This window comes from Microtus ochrogaster, linkage group LG1 (genome assembly GCF_000317375.1).
Source record: "Microtus ochrogaster isolate Prairie Vole_2 linkage group LG1, MicOch1.0, whole genome shotgun sequence".
Taxonomy (NCBI): Eukaryota; Metazoa; Chordata; class Mammalia; order Rodentia; family Cricetidae; genus Microtus; species Microtus ochrogaster.
In genome coordinates, this window is record NC_022027.1 from 12,049,229 (window position 1) to 12,069,391 (window position 20,163).

Genomic DNA, 20,163 nt, shown 5'->3' on the forward strand with positions numbered 1-20,163 from the left:
ATGTCATCTTTGCATGTGGTATGTTGGCATGTTATCTTTGCATGTGGTATGTTGGTATGTCATCTTTGCATATGGTATGTTGGGTGTCCTACACAGCCAATGCACACCATTGCCTTGACACCCAGAGATGCCCATGAATTCCCATTTCCACGGGAGACCCTTCTATGTGGGCTGTAATTAAAAAGAGCTCCTTGCCAGAAGCGATGCTCTTCTCCGAGATGCGGATAAAGGCTTCCTGCACTGTACCCAGAGATAACTTAGGCAGAATTCAGTAGCACTGGCAAAACAAAAGCAGCTTTGAGATCTGGGAAATGGCATCCGAGGAAACATGTCACCCACAGTCACAGATGCCCGTCTGTGCATCCCATTCTACACCATCAGATCCTGTGGGAAGAAATAGTGCCCGACTATGCCTCCTTCTTCTCTGGACTTTGCACAGTGTCCAGCCCCAACTCTGGTGGACAAGTGTCTCTCTGCTACCCTGTTTCTGTCCTCTGTCTTCCCCTCCAGCGTACGAGTCCCCTGAGGCCAAGGATGTGACTCATGTCTCCATATGTCCCTCCACTCAGCGCCGAGGTTGGCATGTGGCCAGCACAGAATGGATGGGTATTAGATAAATACATGGCATATGGAGAAGATTCAGATAATTTCTGTCAATTTGGTGCCTGGAAAGAGAAGGTCTAGGCCTCAATTTGGAAACCGTAACAACCATTAGATTTTCAGGCTTCAGTAGGGTTTAGAGGGTTGAGTTGTAGCGACATCATGGCTGTTGGTGAGTGAGCGGCCACAGCTGTGGATCTGGACACAGGTCTGGCCAGGCACACAGGTGACACATGGTTATTTGATGACATTCATCTGGGGGCATGGGCATAAGGTCCAAGGATTTTCTTCTCAAAGCCAAAGTGTCTCCATTTCCAAGCTGAGGTCTGCAGCCATTCCACCCTGAGTGCACCTGCTCCAGTCTGATTTCAGAAGCTAAGTGGGGCCAAGTTTGATTTGTGCTTGGATGGGATTAGTGGTTTTCTACATCTGCATTTGGGCATGCAGATCACTGCCATAAAGCCAGTCTGCCTGGATCCCTGCCCCAGGTGCGAAATGCATAGGTTGGGTGACCCTGGGTCAGTTACAAAACCTCTCTGTGTCTCTGCGGCTCTGTATGAGAATACGACACTAAAATGACCTATAGCGCTCCCTGGCCATGAGGGTTCAATGTGCTAGTTTATGTGAGGCAGGGAGCAAATGCCCCACTCGTTGGTGGAAATAATGATTTTCTTGTAAAGGGCACACGTGTGGTACAGATTTTAAACCCCGCTGGTCGTATTGTTTCATTCCGTCCATGGCCACAAGCATCATCCAGGATATAAATTTCTTCAATGATACCCACAACGGGGGCAGGGGCAGAACTCTAATACCTGCCCTCTGTCTCCTGGACTCTTCTCTGCCCTTCCTCCTTAGACAGCAACCAGGTTCACCCCCCCCCACCCCATCACTGGAATCTGGCCCAAGCACACATTCTATTGAACCAGAGACAAATGTGCAGCCCCTATGGGGCTGGTGGCCATGCACCAAGCCAGGAAATACGGGTGTCTCCTTCAGAATGTCACAGAAGTATAGAAAAGCCAGGAGACAAGTGTAAGATTGTCAATTAAAATTGAGCCCAGGGAAGTGCTTCTGACTCTTCCTTTTCAGCCGTGTCCCTCTCCATCACAGGTGACAGCAGCTTGTTCTAAGACTCCCTGTTTGCCTGCACGCCCACAGGAAACGTCTCGGGATGTCTATTATCAGAATCGAACAATTTTAGACCGGTGATTCTTACCTTGAATAGCACGATGGCGTAGTCATAGATCAGGGCAGGATCCTCGGTCTCCAGGGCCCCCTTAGCGTACCACTCGATGGCAGCCTCTGGATTCTTGGCCACCCCTTGCTGCCCCCAGAACAGCATCTGGGCCAATCGTTGCTTAAAGACAAGAGCGATTTAGAACAGTGAGTTTCCTGGGTGATGTTTCACATGACACTTGAGGAAGTGCGCGGGCCAACCTAATGTAAAATGTTCTAGGTTGAACGACCAGCCACCAAAGGAACATCTGTATCACCCCTCGAAGGCTCAGAGAATGTCTTAGAAGAAGAGGCAGAAAGAACGCAAGAGCCAGAGAAAGCAGTGGGGATAGGTGTGTGTGTGTGCGCGCGCACACGGGCCGCTGTCATAGGTCTGGGACAACTTGCAGGAGTTGGCTCTTTCTTTCCACCATGTAGGTCCCATTGAACAAATTCAGATAAGCTGGGTATCAACTGAGCCATCTCACCAGGCCCCTTCATTTTTTAAGGTTTATTTATTATTTTTAAGGGCATGTGTGCGTAGCCAAGAAAGTCTGGGTGCACCACAGGCATGCAGGAGCTGCTGGTGACCAGAAGAGGGCATCAGATTCTCTGGAACTGGAATTACAGGCAGTTGGGAGCCATCATGAGAATACTGGGAACTGAACCTGGGGTCTCTGCAAGAGCAGTAAGTGCTCTTAACTGCTGAGCTGTTGCTCCAGCCCCCCCATGACACCTGTCACTCCTGATGTCACAGCGGTTGATATTACCTGCATATTGCCTCAATAAGAACAGGACTCTAAACACTCCATCACGGAAGGGCGAGGGGTTCGTGGGTCCTCACCCTTCCCTATGTTAACAGCTGATGAGGGATGGAGAGATATTGTCTTCAGTGGTACCCATGCTCCTGTAAACAACCCTCATGAAAGTCAGGGGTTTCCCCTCCCTATCCCTCCTTTCCTCTCTTTCTTTTCCTCTCCTTTTCCTGCTTCTCTCTCTCTCTCTCTCTCTCTCTCTCTCTTGTAAAAGGGGACTAGTTGAGAAGAGAAAAGGGATGAGTAGGAGGATGGAGGAGGAGTGAATAAAATTGAAATACATTATGCATATATATCACAATGAAACCCATATTACATAATTAATATGTGCTAATAATAACATAACACGTTTTAGGTGGAGAATAAAGACTTAAACACACTATTTTCAGACAGGGGGAGGAGACTGAAGGCATATTTGCATAAATACAAGCTACAACACATATGTATGTTCTTGCCTCCCGAAAGCTCCTAGCCTTCCTCTCATGATGGCTCCAACGACAGAGACAGCAATGTACAGAAGAGATCAGCCACTGGGAAAGGTCCCAAGACAGACCTCCTTGCTGGTCGCTGACAAAACGGCAAAGGCAGTACCTCCTACAGGAGTCTGGTTCTGGGGTCACTAGATATGTTCCAGCCAGTTCTGGTTCTGGTCCAAATACACACATACACACACATCCCACAAAGCTTTACCTAGCACTCTCAAAAATTCCTACAAGCTTGTGCATATATAGATTTGCCAAAGGGAATAGGTAAGTATCCACTGTTAAAAGATCACTGTGAGCTCTGGAGCCCCAAGAAACGGTATTTCTATAACTACATTACTCCCTACTGGAAGGACAGCAGGCCAGGGTTATAAACCCAAGAATGGGGGCAGGGGCCCCCTTTGTTAATCATTTGGCCCCATGTGGGCCACTTATGGTCTGACCTTATTTCTGCCCCCACACCAATACCTTCAATGTCCAGCAAAGACAGTATCAACTAAAGTGCCAGGAAGATCTCTAGGGAACCCTATCAGGAGACTTTGTTAGTGCCTCTGACTCTTGTCCCTTTCCTATCCTGCTACTCCTACCACTCAGCAGCGCTGGAGCCTCCTCCCCAGCCTGAAGTGCTCCCAAGGAACACTCATCCACTGCTAAAGCCCTCCTTTGGGAAAAAGGCTTCTGGTGAAGTCAGCCTCAGCAAACTGCAGCTGAGGGCTTTTCATCGGCTGCAAGTCAGACTCCTAAAACTCTGCTCAGAGAAGTCAGATGCTCGAGAGACAAGGCCAATCTCTCTGGCTTGACACTCTGTAAACAATAATTGTTCTCCGGGCTGAACACACGGCCATCTAATTTTTCCCACTCAAGCTGTTCCTTGTTTGCTATCTGACACATGCACCAACAAAAATCTTTAAGGGTGCAGATACCCCGGAATCTTCTCTTCCTGGTTGGGTGGGAGGACTACACCCCAGCCTCTTGAACTTGAGAATGTGACCATGTGACATGCTCTGGGACTTGGGCCCCTTATAAACAGAAGTGTTGCCCGCTTGGCTCAGACGTGCCATGGCTGTGGCCCTGACAATGACGCTGGAACTATGTGGAGAAGCCCCATTCATCCACCTGGGTTCTAAGGCTGCAAGAAAGAGTTCCATGGGACACGGTGGCAAGCAGAAGACATAGCGGCATTGCTTCAAGCCACTGGGGATGGGGCAGTTTTGTTACTGAAGCAAACCCTCATCTGAGATGGCCGACAGACTCTCTAAGGCCGGCCTGTGCTTACCTGTGCTGCTGCATTGCCGCGGGTGGCTTCGTGCTTCAGCCACATGAAGACATCTCCATCCTCTTTGGTTTGGACCTTGAGTATTTCATCATCTTTGAGTCTAATAGTTTCAACATATGCCTAAAAGGAAAGGAAGTAAAGGAAAGGGGGAGGAGGGGGAGAGAGGAGGTAAACTCCCAAAGACCATGAGCCCGCACAGACATAATGCTGTCAAACCAGCAACTGGTCAAGCGAAAGCCACACGAATAATTTAAATCTTAGGCGTGACTGCATGGTCACGGGAGCGAATTATTTTTAAACGAATATACCACATCCTGCATGCCTGCATTGTTATTTGTTCCTATCGAAGTATTTGGGGAAGCCAGGATTTTTTTTCCCTGCCCCCACTTCACTGTTCAAGCTTGTTCGAATGTCTGTCTGATGTCACGGTTCTCAGAACCAGCTCCCATTTCCAACAGCAGCAAAAAAAAAAAAAAAAAAAAAAAAAAAAAAAAAAAAAATGTTATTTTCTAAGTATGACCTTAATTTTTACTGAAGCATCCTTATCTGACATAACTAAACATGTTTATTTTACGGTTTCAGTAATCATCTGCTAGAGCCCCAAAGTTAGAAATTTACCCTGCAAAGAAGCAAGGGTACTAAACTCAAAGACGATGAGGTGGAATGTTCTATATGCCCTAAAGATGAACCCAGAAGGAAAGTTCACAGGGTAGTTTGAATTTGCACACAGCCCGTCAGATGTTTGACCTCTTCGGAGAAGAGTATACAGTGTATACATTCCGGCCCTGTGTTAGAAACCCGTGCCCATTGCTCTGTGGACCTCTTCGGAGAAGAGTATACAGTGTATACTTTCTGGCCCTGTGTTAGAAACCAGTGCCCATTGCTCTGTGGACTACTCTCATATACGACGGAGTCTGCGCAGCACGCCGTGAGGGGGCTCTGGAGCGAGCGACCCATGCTCTGCCAAGCCACGGGCAGGTGTGAGAAATTGGTAGCAAAGCCTCAGAGAATGAGGAGCCAGGCCTGATTTCCCTTCTGACTGCCTTTGTTTCTTGAGAAAATTATTCAGTCACAGTTTCTGGTCTGTAGCTCCATTGCTTAGACTGTCTCTCAGCGGCTTTCTAAGCTGGGTCTGTGTATGGCCCAGGGTCCCTTTCAGGAGCAGTAGGGGACTGAGGAGTCCTGCAAGGCACAGGACCCAGCTCAGTCCATTCCTGCCACGTTCAGTGTAGAAACAATAGACGGCCTCTTCCTTTTATTGAAATCCACTATGGCGGCAGGGTGTCTAACTCGTCTTCACTCAAACCACGGCCCCCAGCCCTGATTTACAGACAAAGTAACAAACGGAGGCTCCTAAAGTGAAACACAAATTCCAGCTCCCGCTGCTCTGCCCTGAAAGCCAGGCAAGCAAAGAGATCCTCCTCCGTCACCCTCTGGTGGGAAGACCCTGCAGTTTCAACTGGGAGAGAGTTGGTGTGGTCAAGGGACCGACTCCATGTGTCCACAGCTCACAGGGTTGGTGAGGCCCCAGCTGGCATTTCAAGGACACTTTTGTTTTCTTTGAGGAGCCTGGGGTTGGGCAGATGAAGAATTCTCGGTTTTATGTCCACCTGGAGAATTCCGGTGTTTTGAATTTTGGTTTTCTTTTTCTCCTTGTCTTGAGACTTGAAAGAGAAAGACTAGGCCATACAGAGACAGTTCTGCCTCAGAGCTTCATGCTCTTGTGCCTCTGTGACTTTGGAACTGATGACATACCAGTGACCCTCACGAGGAGTGTGCCAGGCACTGTCCCGCGCCTTACTCCAACGGACAACCGTGCTTGGTTATGATCCCCCATTTCGTACACCCGAACGCTGACGCCCACTGACGTTAACTAAACTGCCCAAGATCACACCATCAGTGCTTCAATGGTAGGAGTCAATTCCAGGCTGGCTCACACCCGTGCCTGGCAGCCAGTCTCCCTCGAAGGACGGTACATCTGGGAAGGAGCACACGCTGGACTGTCTCAAAGTCCCCTGCCCTCCCATACACAATGCTTCTCTGTGGGCACTGTCAGGGGGGTCTTAACTGAGACCACATTTCTCGGTGTGTGTGTTGGGGGAGGGGGGACTGAGCAGCCACGCACAGCTGTGAGTAAAGAACACATCTGCTTCTGGCTCCATGACTCTTGCCAGGACCTGTGGGTGCTGCCATTGGGCTTAGCAGCAAGCTGTAAGTATCAGGACCACGCCTTTTCCTCTCTGACCCAGGGGATTTCGGTTCCGACCCACCACCAACTAAATGTGAGCCTTGGGCCACTTTATTTAGATGGTACTGCTTTTCTGCAATGGGAAAAAGTGGCGGAGTATAGAACCTCCCACCTCCAGAGCACTTAAGAGGTGAGCCGTTACGTTTTTACAGTACAAAAAGGAAGATCTAAGCTGAAATCTAGACTCTGCTGCTGTTCATTTGCTGGGTCACTTTAGTAACTTTAATTGACCACTTTCAGAAGATGGTAATAACATACTGACCCCACAGGGTTGCAAGCCTATATGTGATCTACGCATATCCATAATCTATATACAATTTATTTATATCCATAATTGCAGCACTGGGGAACAGAGGCAGAAGGATCAGAAGTTCAAGGTCATCCTGCAGAGTGAGTTTCATGCTAGCCTGCCTCACATGAGAAACGAAAACAAAAGGAGTACAATCTGGAGACAATGTCCAAATGTCAGACACTTTTTTGAGAGCTCATGCCCTGTACCAAGCTCTGTCCAGCATGTGGATGAACTGATGTGTGTTGTAACAACCTTGTGAGAGGCAGACAGTCATGGTGGCCAGGCAGGAGTGAGAAATGGAGACAAGGCTTCCCTCTTAGTGCAGACAGACTGGGAGTGAGCCAGTCAGATCTGATCAACCACACAGTGTGTTGCACCCAGGCAGGGCAGGGATGCTTCTCCATGATCCTGCGGTCCCCAAAGCAGCAGCTGGCACATGTCAGATGCCTATGCCTGGGCTTTCTGTGGAAGGAGATAGTCTACAAAACACCTAAAGACAGAATGGCCTTAGGAGGAACGGCTCAAAGGTGCTCATTCATTCAAATAGTATGTTGTGGCCAGGGCAGGGGTGGAATACAGAGAGTAGCCATGGCGGGGTGAGGCAGGTATGCAGAGCCAGGGGTGCCATGCTGGTTGTTCTGAGAAATCCCAAGGTTCCCGGAAGGTCCTGTGGCTGCTTTTTTCATAAATCAGTGTCATCAGAATGAATAGCCCAAAAGTTCACATCTTATATCAAAGCGTTAGAACATGCTGCCAAGTTCCCGGAGGACCAGTGTCTGGAAACCGTCACCCTCAGATCCTTGGACTGAGTGCCAGAGAAAGGCGCCGCATTGTCTAGGAAAAGCTTCACCTTCTTTCCCTCTGCCCAGCCTGCAGGCTGCCAGGGGCACTTGCCATCCTGTTAAAAGATGCTGTCACTGGTTTCAGGAAAGGTCAGAGAGGGGAGAACAGAGACAGACAGACAGAAAGGCAGAAAGACAGACAGACAGACAGATAGAAAAAGAAAGAAAGAAAGGAAGGAAGGAAGGAAGGAAGGAAGAAAGAAAGAAAGAAAGAAAGAAAGAAAGAAAGAAAGAAAGAGGGAAGGGAGTAGAGGAAATGAGGCAGGGGCAAGGGGAAGAGATGGAAAGGAAGGAAGGAGGTGGGGGAGTAGATGAGAGAAAGGAAGGAAGGAGGTGGGGGAGTAGATGAGAGAAAGGAAGGAAGGAGGTGGGGGAGTAGATGAGAGAAAGAAAGGAAGGGAGAGAGAAAGGAAGGGGAAGACAGGAGACAGGATAGGACAGCTGGCTGGGCTGCAGTTGGACATTGTCTAGAAATGCAGCCTTCTGAGGACTTGGGCTGCCACCCAGGCAGCCCCAGAGAGCCAAGGAGAAGCTGGCGAGAGGCTGGGCCAGCGTTGTAGCCAATGCTTACACCTGCTAACCGCTGCTTAGTTCTAGCCAGTCATACTGCTGGCTCCCAGTTTGAGAGGGTGGTTCTTAGCTGAAAGTTAACGTTCTGTTTTAAAGCAACAGTGGGAAAGTATTGACTACTGCAGTAGAGAGAAAGGAAAGCAAGGTTCCGCAGATGCTGACAGCTGGATCCTGCCAGGGTCCCTGCCCTGAAAGCTCAGTCTTTTGAAGAATCCAGCTCTCCAGCCCTGGGTGGGCAATGACAGAATTGTGGCTGGGTGCTATGTGGGAGCTCCAGCCAGGCCCCAGAGGAGGTTGCTGATGAGCATATGGTACAGTAGGAAGGGTCCCACGGCTATTATGAAGGAGGAGAGAGCAAAGAGGTGAACAGGGCCAGGACTGTGAACAGTCTGCTGTGTCCAAGATATGGCAGTGCCAAAATTTGCAGGCCAAGGCAGAGTTGCCAAGGTAAGAATGGGTAGAGGGAAGAAGTGCAGACAAGAAATGCCCTTGTATACCTGTAATAGTACTGGGTGTTGTGGGGTCAGTTCTTAACCCTATCTACATATTATAAAAATGAGAAGCGCTTCTAATGTACACATGCATGCACACACACATATACATTCATATACATTCAAGTATACATAAATGCACACCTACCACAGCACATACACATATGTGCATTCTGCATAAATGAACCCACCCATGCATATACAAATAAATAAAAGCACACACATTTATGCATGCACACACACACACACCTCAGTATCCCAGGAGGATTGGTTGCAAGACCCCCTACAAACAATGAAATCCCTGATTCTTGTCTCTTATCTATTATGTGGTAATTGGGAACCTAGAGCCTCAAGTACACTTCAAATGCACTCAACCACTGTGTCCCAGCCCCATGCTCTAAATCACAGCTATATTACTTATAATAATACAATATAAATAACAATCAGATAGCTATTATTCTGTGTTTCTTAGGAATACTGAAGAGAGAAATCAATACGCACTGAGACAAACACCTTGCTTTTTTGGAATATTTTCAATCTCGACTTGGTTGCATCTGAGAGTGTGGCCTCTTAGGCAGAGAGTAAAAAGCAATACACACACACATTACCTTCTGTCTACGTGTGATCTTACTCCAGGGTACTGGGGGTTGGGGCATCAACATTTGAATCAGGGGAGACACAATTTTGCATCCCTAAGAGAAGTTGTTGCAGCAGCTCGGGATAGACCATCAAGGACCACAGGAGGCAGTGGTGGCAGCGATGGAGATGGGGAAGAGAGAAACTGGGATGATTCTCAGATAGGATGAGGGGTCAAGGGTCAGCCCCATTTCTTAGTGTAGCTATGGGTGTCATCTGGGGAGGGGTTAGCACTAGAGGAAGGGAGATGTGAATGGCCAGCTTCTTTTGTGAGAAGTTAGAAAGATAGGAGGTGGAGATAAAGATTGAGTACTAGCAACATGCAAAGGCGGCTGTTGCTGGGGACTGTGGCTGAAGTCTGCCATGCTCCCAGAAGCCACAGAGCAAAAGGAAAGCTGTGACCAAGCGGAGAGAAAAGGGGGGAGGGGAACTTCTAAGAACTGGGCTGAAGGAATGGAACTCATCTGCAGTTTAAGCCACAGTCCAGACAGAGGGAAAGCTAGCGTCCCTTCCGGTTCTACCTGTAGCACAGGCCCACTCAGGCACAAGCGGGAGCGGAGTAAGAATCCTGATGGAGAAGATGAAACGATGCGAATCCCAGAAGCAAAGAGAATGAAGAAAGGCGCCATTGACAGAGCCTTCGCTTCTTAATTAGCGGTCTGGCTTTCAAGAGCTCCTCGTTTGTTACATTATGCGGGTGAATTAATAGATACCTCAACAAAAGGACATTTCAGTGAACGCATGACACCTGCTTCAGTCCTCGAGAAGCCATTAATTATGAATTCTTAGGAAAATGAGCGCTGACACAACTCTAAGTGTATAATTCCTATCCACGACGCCTAATCATACGGCCTTTCAGCTGCGAGACACATCTCTTCTGCTCATCTCCTCCGGTTCTGACCAATTAAACATTTTCATTCCTAATCATAACATTTCACATGCCAAGTCTTCAAAAGAAGAGGAGCTTGTCAGCAACGTACCACTTCCCGCTGCTAATTGATGCTGAATTCGGATTCTTCGATGTGTGATCTATATGTGCAGGATGTTAGGGGCATGTTTGGGCTTGGTGGAAAGGTAAAGGCAGCCTTATCTGGCAACTTGATTTCGTAAAAATGTTTTCGCAGGGAAATATTTTTTTTTTTAACAAAAAGGTTGACTAATTAATTGCTGTCAAGCTGAGGTCAAATTTTGCAAATCACTTATCCACAGAGAAAGAGTAGTCAGATATCAGTGACAAGCGTTGTGCGGGTTTATCTAAAGAGAACCAACATCGTCTAAAGGAGTTAGAATGTCTCTATAGAGACAGACTTTTGGTTTTTTATGACTTCTGTCCTCTTCCTCCCCCTCCCCTCTCTTCCTCTTCCTCCTCCCTCCTCTCTCATTCTCCCCTTTTCCTCCTCTTCTCCCCCTTCCATCTTGGGACAGGGTCTCACAAATCCCAGCCTGCTCTTGAGCTTCTTATGTATCCAAGGACGATTTGAATTCCTAATCCTCCTGCATCCTTCTCTTTGGTGCTGAGATTGCTGGCACATGCCACTATACCTGGTTTCACAGGGTGCTGGAGACTGAACCTTGTGAGTGCTAGCCAAGTGGCCTACAAAGTGAGCCACATCCTTGGCCGGCTCTGCCACGTTTAACAGCCGCTGAAGCCTCATCTCTTTGAGCCAACCATTTCACAACAGTAGAGTGGCCACAGTAGATTTTTCTTTTTTCCAGAAACCATTTTCGAGTATCTATTTCCAAGTATCAAACGCCACTTTTCCACCCTGTGGGCTTCTGACTCAATCCAAGGGCAGTTTAGCTCTCAGTCAGTCACTAAGCCTGAGATTCAACAATTCTGACCTAGTCAGGCTTGTCCCTGAGACAGGCCTGCCCAACAGGCAGAAACAGAGAAGCTCACAGCATAGATCCTGCCATGGGGCTTCATATTGTCTGTGGCTACACAGACCCAGATGCCCCGTTTGGTTCCACATTTCCCTGGCAGAGATCAGCAGGTGCAAAAACACCATACAGTCTAAGCATGAAATAGTCACCAGCTGGCCCTTTATAGAAAAAAAAAAAAAAAACACCCAAAAAAAAAACAAAAACAAACCAACCAACCCTCAACTCCCACAGCAAACCAGTTGCATTTATCAGCGTGAATCATCTCACGCACCTCTGTGACCCAGAAACCGAGGAGCCCACTGTCTCCTCTCACATCCATCTGTGGGGCTGTGCTATCGAGGAGCCTCTCCCGCGGTTCTGACACAGACACCTTCACTGGCAGCATTTTATCTTCACCCCCCAAAGAAGCCTGGAAGCAAGCCATCAGTGAGTCTAATCTAACGCATTATGCTTTTTTGGCAGATGTGAGCCACTGATTTCTTTGTCCAGTAAGTCAGCAGAGACGGGAAGCAGGGACGGGTGCTAAATCCCCCTTGTCTTTCAGCGTCAGCCACCTGGCAGCAATGAGAAGGTAGGGTCCACGGAAAGAAGACCTTTCTTAAGCATCCCGCACTGGGCACCTGGCTGGAGATAGAGCTGGCTGCTATGTGCGGTATATCCTGCTTGTTTAGCATGGATAGAGAGTGGTGCTGGGAAATTAAAGCCTCCTCTCAATTTGATTCCTTCCTTCCTAACATCCAGACATCACCGTCTCACATGGACAAAATGCTTCTGTTTCTGCAATGTTTCCTTTTTTTCAAGACCAAAATCTACCCCCGGAGCCAATCTCTCCTTCACGCACCAGTTTGCCCACTCATGGGCAGTGCGCAGATGTGGGCTCACGCCTGAGGTCAGAGCGTGAACCTGCACACCAGCAGGAAATAGGAACCGGAGACAGGACAATAAAGCTCTGCTCTCCCTCCGACAGTGCACGTCCTGGGAGAGCCAGCAGATTGAACCAGACACAGGTGCAGCCTCCAGCACGCTGCCCAGGACTGTGTAACCAGGCCGTAAGCCTCCCCAGCCATCTCTTTCCTACCTGGTCTCCCTGCAGTGTGTGCTGGTCAAGGGGTGTCTTCGTGGCAATGTTGCTGTAGTACGCATATGACAGTTCCCAGTCCAGCGGATAGCTGTCTACACCCTGGTAGTGTTTGTACCCAAGATTCAGTGACGACAGCCTCTCACTGCCCTGGCCTCCAACCAGACTGTATAGCATGCCCTGTTAGGAAGAAAATGATAAAAGTGTTCACAAGGCTGTAGATAAGGTAATAAAATCCCCTGAAACTGAAAGGTCATTTGCCCTGCTCCCTCTCTATAATCTCAGCCATCCTAGACAAGTTAATGTACCTTAAAAAAAAAAAAAACTAAAACAAAAGCCACACATACAAAGACAAGCAATCGCACACGGAGATCAGGAATTAAAAGTCATCAGAGAGCATGTAGTGTTTTCTTGTGATAGTGTTATCTGTCAACGTGACTATGCTGGCAGGGGCCCAGCATCCTTTCTCAGGGAGTCTGGTAGGCTGTTTCCAATGAGGCCTGGAACTGGGAGGCTGAGTAAAGCAGATGGTCCTTCCCAGGGTGGGGGAGCAGCATCCTACCCATTGAGAGCCTAAGAAAACCAAAGGCAGAGGAAGGAGGAACTCATCCCTTTTGGCTTCCTGCCTGCCTGCTTGAGGTGGGGCCCCATCCAAAGGCTGGGCTTTCCACTACCACTCCCCCGGTTATTGGGACCTTCTGACCTCGACTAGAAACCCAGCAGCAGGAGCCTTCCTGGCCTCTCACTTGCAGATGGCAGAGCAGGGAACTTCTCAGGCACCATAATTGCATGAGCTGATTCTTCAGAATAAATCTCTTCCTATATATATCAAATCCCTTTGGTTCTGTTTTTCTAGAGAACCCTGACTAATACGCTTAGGAAAATGTGACTTTAAATGTTAGGCACGTTGCATAATCAATTTGGATTCAAGGCCCAAAGTAAAACAGTCTACTGCGGCATTTATTTTGATAGTAGAAAGGGTGGATGTGGCGACGCTTTGCTGGGAGATCTGAAGGCTTTTCTGAGCCAAGGAGTAATATGGGGTGACGGCGTCAATGTGACAGCCTCAACATGCGGTCCTCGGTGTGAGGAAGAGGTCCCTGACTCTGAAGGACACAGTTCCAGCTGGCCCTGCTCAAACTGTCTTTGGGCTGGTTTACCAAACATGAGAGCCATGTGCAAAAAATTGAGAAGTAGCTCTTTCCCTCTAAAAATGGGTTGTCATGGAGTTCCACAAGCCAAGGACATTTTTTTTTCCTGGGTGTAAAGGTTTTTAGGGGACTCCAAGGAGCCGCAACACATCCAGTGTCAGCAGGGCCATCTCTCCGCACACATAACCCAGGTGACAGATGCTGCTGAACCCATGAAATACGCCACCTGCAGCTGATCCCGAGGTCCGTTTAATCCAGTTTCATAGAAGACAGTGAGGTAGTAGGATGCTTTATGGTAGCCACAGCAGCTGGAATCCATCAGAAAGGGGATGACAGAGCTAATTTGGTGGAGGCCATCAACGCCGGAGAGTCTCTTTACAGCCTTCTCAAATATCCTCCCACCGATTTCTAACACGGAGTCATTCTGGTTCCATGGCACTGTAAATAACACAATTCACAGCACACAGAATTAATTACCACAGGGCTGATGTGGCTGGAGAAGGAGGGAAAGTCAATTAAATACCTCTGTTATTGACAAGGTGGGTCCTGCAGTACCTTGAAATATACCACCCTCTGGGGAAGTAAATTAAACCCTCTGGGGGAAGCTATGGTGTCACTCGGTAAAAAGCTTTTCCTCTGGCACTAAATGACAGCCTGGTATCCTGAGGGAAAGACTGTGCCTCACAGAGCCGAGAGAGTGCCTCAAGAGAGTCATTCACTCAGTGTAATTCACCGCCCAATCAGGGCTGCCGAAACTTCCAGAGAGCCTCTTCTGAGACGGACGCAGAAGAAGAATGTGTCTTATCCCAGAAATAGTTCCTGCGTACCGCTCCCAAAATCTGAGCAAGAGCATTTTATTTTTAAGATGCTTCCTCATCATCTTTCGATTCCAGTTTTGCCCGTGGGTCTCTCGATGTAATGAAAAGAATGTGTCAACTCTTAGGAAGGCTTGCAGCCACCTAACACAGGTCAAGTGTCCTATGCAAAGGAGGCCATTGCATCTGCACAAGCTTAGGTGGCTGGTACTATTATTAGCCTTCTCCTCCTTCACAGCAGGGGATGAAGGCCTGAAGAAGCAAAATAACTTGTCTGCAGTTACAAAGCCTGGCAAAGGGCTGGGCCAACCTTTGAACCTGGCTAGACAGGCCATGCCACGAGAGAGCCAGAGTTTACTCACCCCCGTGTGGACAGGCAAGCAGATATATTCACCAGGGCCCTCCCAGCATGGATGGGGGATTGTCTGGTCTGCCTTAATATGTTTGGTGCTTTCTTTCATGAAACGTCTCATCAATCTCTATGCTGATCAGTGTCCAAGCCAAGCGAGCGAGTGTGATGGCTCCATGATGTGCCTGTTAGAATCTTTAAAAGTCTGTCTTCGCTATCTATCTCGCTTATTCATCAATGCAACCAAGGAATGCTTCTAGGAGAAGCCAGGCACTACTAGTGTTGGTGCCATTCTACAGAAGATCATACAGGATGGAAAGATGTTATTTACAGGAAACACAGGACCTAAGTTATGCGTAAACAGTGTCAGCTTGAATGTGAAATTAAATGTCAACCTTGACTGAAGTTTTACCTGCCAAAAAACTGGTACTTCCAACGTTTTTATGTTCTTCATCCTGTTTTTAAAAAAGTCATGCTAAAAAGCATTCAGGAGACAACGGACAAATCACTCTTCTTAGCACACCGGAAAGGAACGAGCAGAGAAATTTTTGTCCAGAAGGAGAGGTTTGGAATAAGTTTACTGCAGAGTAATTCCCTTGCAGTGGTTCATTTTGAAAACACGGGTCAGGAGGGCTGGGGAGATGGCTTAGTTGGTAAAGTACTTGCCACAAAACATGAATACCTGAGTTTGATCCCAAGCAACCGCATAAAAAGCAAGGTAGAGAGGCATTTACTTATAAATCCAGTCCTGAGTAGAAAGGGCCAGGAAATGTCAATGCTTGCTGGTCAGCTAGCCAAGGGGAATTGGTGAGCCTGAGGCCAATGTGAGATGTGTTACGGAATATTAGTTGAAAATGTGTTATAGTTGTTTATGCTGTGGAATATTTGTTTAATGATGCAAAGGTGTGTTGCATTCTTTTATGTTGCATTTGTTTAACTCTGTGAAGCTGTGTTATTTTATCTGTCTAAAACACTAGATTGGTCTAATAAAGTTCTGAATGGCTAACAGCTAGGCAGGAGCAAGGAGGTGCAGGGTTGCCAGGCAAAGAGAATAAATAGAAGGAGAAAAAAGAGAAGAGAGGGGAGGAGAAAAGGAGAAAGAGGAGGATGGGGGGGGTCAGCCACCTAGCCACGCACCCACCCAGAGACAGAATAAGAACAAAAGAAAAGATATACAGAAATAGAGAAAGGGAGAAAGCCTAGAGGCAAAAGGTAGACGGGATAATTTAAGAAAATCTGGCTAGAAATAAGCCATGCTAAGACTGGGAATTCATAAGAAAAAAATAAGTCTCCATGTATTTATTTGGGAGCTGGATATAGCCCCCCCCCAAAAAAAAAGAGTTAAAAAAAAAACTACAGGGACCGTCTCAACAAACATGGGGCATGATGTCTGAGCAACAATATCTGCGGTGCCCACTGGTCTCCACACACAGGCATGGACACAACTCATGTGCATCTTCACATAGAGATGCATAAGTGTGTGTACAGACAGACAGACAGACAGACAGACACACACACACACACACACATACACACACACACAAGATCAGAAAGATCCAGAGCTGGCATTATGAAATCAACACATTTGTTTACAAGCTGCTAATGGATGGAACTAGAAAAAAAAAGTAAGTAATCCTGAGTGAGGTAGCCCAGACCCAATAAGACAAACATGGTAGGTACTCACTCATACGTAGATTTTAGATGTAAAACACAGGATAACCAGGCTACTATCCACAGCCCCAAAGAAGCCAGGCAATAAGGAAGACCCCAGAAGGATGCAAGGATCTCCCTGGGAAGAGGAACTAGATGAGATGTCCTGGGGAAACTAGGGGTGATCGTGTTTGGGGGGGAGAGGATGGGGGATGACAACATAAGGGATCAGGATGGTCGAGTTGGGGGCAGGACAGAGGGGGAGCATAATAAAAGAGGTAGGTATCTTGATAGAGGAGGCCATTGTGGGGTTACGGAGAAACCTGGTGCTAGGGAAACTCCCAGAAACTCACCAAGGATACCCCCAGCTAAGACTCCTAGCAATATTGAAGAGGATAACTAAACTGGCCTTCCTCTGTAATCAGATTGGTGACTACTCTAATTGTCATCGGAGAGCCTTCATCCAGTAACTGATGGGAGCAGATGCAGAGATTCATAGCCAAACACTGGGCCAAGCTCTGGGAGTCCAGATCATGATGGGGAAGCCCACAGAGACAGCTGACCTGAGCTTGTGGGAGCTCATAGATTTGGACCAAAAGCTAAGGAGCCGGCACGGGACTGACCTAGGCCCTCTGCATCTGGGAGTCAGTTGTGTAGCTTGGTCTTTTGGGGGGGCTCTAGCAGTGGACCAGGACCTGTCCCTGACACATGAGCTGACTCTTTGTTGTCTTGCCCCTTCTGAATGGAGATGGAGGAGTGAAGGGGGCCATAGAAGCAAGGTGGGGGAGGAAATGGGAGGAGAGGAGGGAAGAGAAACTGTGGTTGGTATGCAAACAAACATACAAGCTGCTGGGGGTCCTTATGTGCCCCCTACCCCTGGCCAAGAGAGATGCAGTCTGCAGGTCTGCATCCAAAGACAGGAGTGGACACCCTCCCAGCTCCATCTGCATCTGTTTAGGCCCTACAGATCCCAAACACCCAAAAGCACAGTAGCTGAGAAAGCCATCCTAGTGTGTAGGAACAGCAGGGCGCCTTTTCCGTATTCTCTCTTTGTTTATTTGCTTGCCTGCTTTACTCGCGAAAGACATAACTATTTGCTATGTAAGAAACATAACTATTTGTTTTGGTAAGACAAATCAAACAATGCAAATGGTTTTAAATAAAACAGAAGCCCGCACTCCCCCACTCTGTCTTGGGTGAAGATAAAAGCGGTTAAAACGCTTGGTACCTATGCTTGGAGACTTTGCCTCTGCATGCACAGCAATTCATGTGTGCATTTATTTACATATATTTTTTCTTTTCCCCAAGTGGCATATTATGCCACTATAGATTCTGACCTCATTTTTTATGCTTTAAGTTTCTATTAAATTTTACTTCTTTATTTTTGTGCGGCTGTGTGGAGGTGCATACATGCCACAGCATGAATGAGGCACTCAAAGGACACCTTGCAGGGGTCACTGCATTCGTTCCATTATCTGGATCCTAGGGATCAAACTCAGGTCTTCAGGCTTGGTGATAAGCCCTTCACCCACAAAGCCATCTCACCAGCCTGACTTTTTCTTGTAAATTAACTATGGATTATTAATAGCTCCCTATGGTCATCAGAAGTTCATTCTGTTTGATGCGCCGATACCGCAGAGGAAGAGGAGGATGGTAGCCCTGTTGATGAAGTGCACACTGTGCAAGCATGAGGACCTGGATTCAGATCCCCAAACATGTACATGGAAGGCTACACATTGTAGCACATGTCTGTAATCCAGTCTTAGGGCAAGGGAGACAGGAAGATCCCTGGAGCTCATTGGCCAGCAAGCACAACCTTACCCATTAGCTGCAGGTTCAGTGAGAGGCCTGTCTCAAGCAATAAAGGCGGACAGTGAGGGAGGAAGGACACCAGTGCTGACCCCAGACCTTCACACACACATGCATGCACATGCCCACATCCTCCAGATAGATAGATAGACAGAAGGACAGACAGATAGAATATAGATAAATAGATAGATAGATAGATAGATAGATAGATAGATAGATAGATAGATAGATAGGAGATAAATAGGTAGATAGACAGATAGATAGAAGTGATAGCAATTGGGGTACCACTTCCAGCATCCTCCCCAGTTGCCCATAGCAGAGTATTTGCATGTGACCAATGTACATCTTTCTGTGGACATCCACCTGAAAACTCTATCAGGAGGATCCTCTCTGCAGCTTGTGGTCACATGTGGCCAAAAACAGCTAGGAACTCAGCCTAACACAAATCTAAATGTACTGAAACAGTTTGAGACAATTGTGAAGTTTTTTTCCAACTCAATCGTGTGGTTCTAGAGCATGAATTTTGTGGGTGACACCACCTGTCTCCTGTTACTGTGAAACAGCGGCTCATGACCTCAATTCCAAACCATCTCGAGATTCCTTGTGTTCAATACATTGGAAACGCTAAGGAAATGGTAGTTACAGTGAATTGTGAGAATTAGTAATAAAAAAAATATGCTCATACATGTTGACTGCAGACTGTGTGTGTGTGTGTGTGTGTTCTCAGTGCTGGGGACTGGCCTGAGGACCCTCACACACACCAAGCATTGGAGACCATAGGTGCACCCTCAGCCTACTGCTCTAAATATCTTTGATCCATCCTGGTTGTGTAGAGATGCAGAGCCCACAGAGGGCCAGCCACCTTGTATTTTATGGCTGCACCAAGTTCTCTAATTTTAGACTCTTGGGCTGCTCCTTGTGATTTTGCTATAACAAATACCACAGCAATGGGTGGCCTTAGATGCTTCTCTCTGTTCTCCTGCTGGCCTATGCCTGCAGGATAGCATCCTTTTCCACCAGGACTCTGGGAGTCTCTTTTGTTGGGTTTTCCCTTTGCCCTACTGAGAGGAGTACTCCTCGCTACTGGACCGTTCCCTTGCTAAGAACCTTCTCCATGGATTCAATGAGAACAATAGAGATCCAAACACATAGATCCTACTGCAACTTCTTCATAGATTTAGTTTTAAACATGTGCGCATTTCAGATGCTCCTGCAGGTCATTCCCTGCAAAGTGGCATCCACATTATTGTTAACGATTCATCCTGGCCTCACCTCCCTGCCAAAGTCCAAGATGATGGGTTTTGCTGAGTACACAGGGACATCAGCTTCGTGTGCTGAGGAGGGAAGGCTCCAAAAGAAACGAAACTCTAAATGAAACACCTGCCCCACTGACCCCTGGCACGGAACCCCAGAAATCAGCATCAGGATTGCCCAGGTAGCTGGAAACATACCCAGAATCCTTCAGTCTATCCTGGGCCCCAAAAGTTTTGCAGACAGAAAGGCCTTGCTCATTTCATATTTTTTATATTAAAATTCTTAACTCCCTCCCTCAAAAATATCACCAATTGATATTTTCTCTGCCCAAGAATCTAAACAATTTTCTGCACTACTGGATTTAATAAAAGCAATGATTCTAAGGTAAAATTACTCACTTCACACATTTGGTAAAGTTCGGATTGCAACTATTGTCTAAAAATCAAAGCCATGGTGTCTTTGTCGATATTAAAGTCAGTTTAATGAAACTGTTAATTTCACCCATCTGGTTTAGCATATGCATTTTTTTTCCTAGCTAGTCTGTAACTGAAAACATGTCTTGTTTGTGGAGATTAATGGTATAATGAAGAAATAAACAAACAGAAAGGGAAAAGCCACCATTTCTCCATTTTCTTTGTTTTTGCACCAGACGCTAAGGAACAAAAGGCATAGCCGCTATCACTTGAGTCCTATTTTCCAGGCAGCA

The 20,163-nt window shown here is 47.3% G+C and overlaps 1 protein-coding gene across 1 annotated transcript in view; it reads right to left on the reverse strand.

Moving 5' to 3' along the window:
• Sel1l3 (SEL1L family member 3) overlaps window positions 1-20,163 on the reverse strand; it is a 111,123-nt gene that overhangs the window by 38,316 nt on the left and 52,644 nt on the right. Inside the window, exons 10-13 of the mRNA XM_005359231.2 lie at window positions 13,807-14,018; window positions 12,430-12,609; window positions 4,389-4,508; window positions 1,817-1,957 (exon numbers count right to left, since the gene is read on the reverse strand). Of these exons, the coding sequence (XP_005359288.1) occupies window positions 1,817-1,957; window positions 4,389-4,508; window positions 12,430-12,609; window positions 13,807-14,018 (653 nt within the window). The remainder of the gene's footprint in view (window positions 1-1,816; window positions 1,958-4,388; window positions 4,509-12,429; window positions 12,610-13,806; window positions 14,019-20,163) is intronic.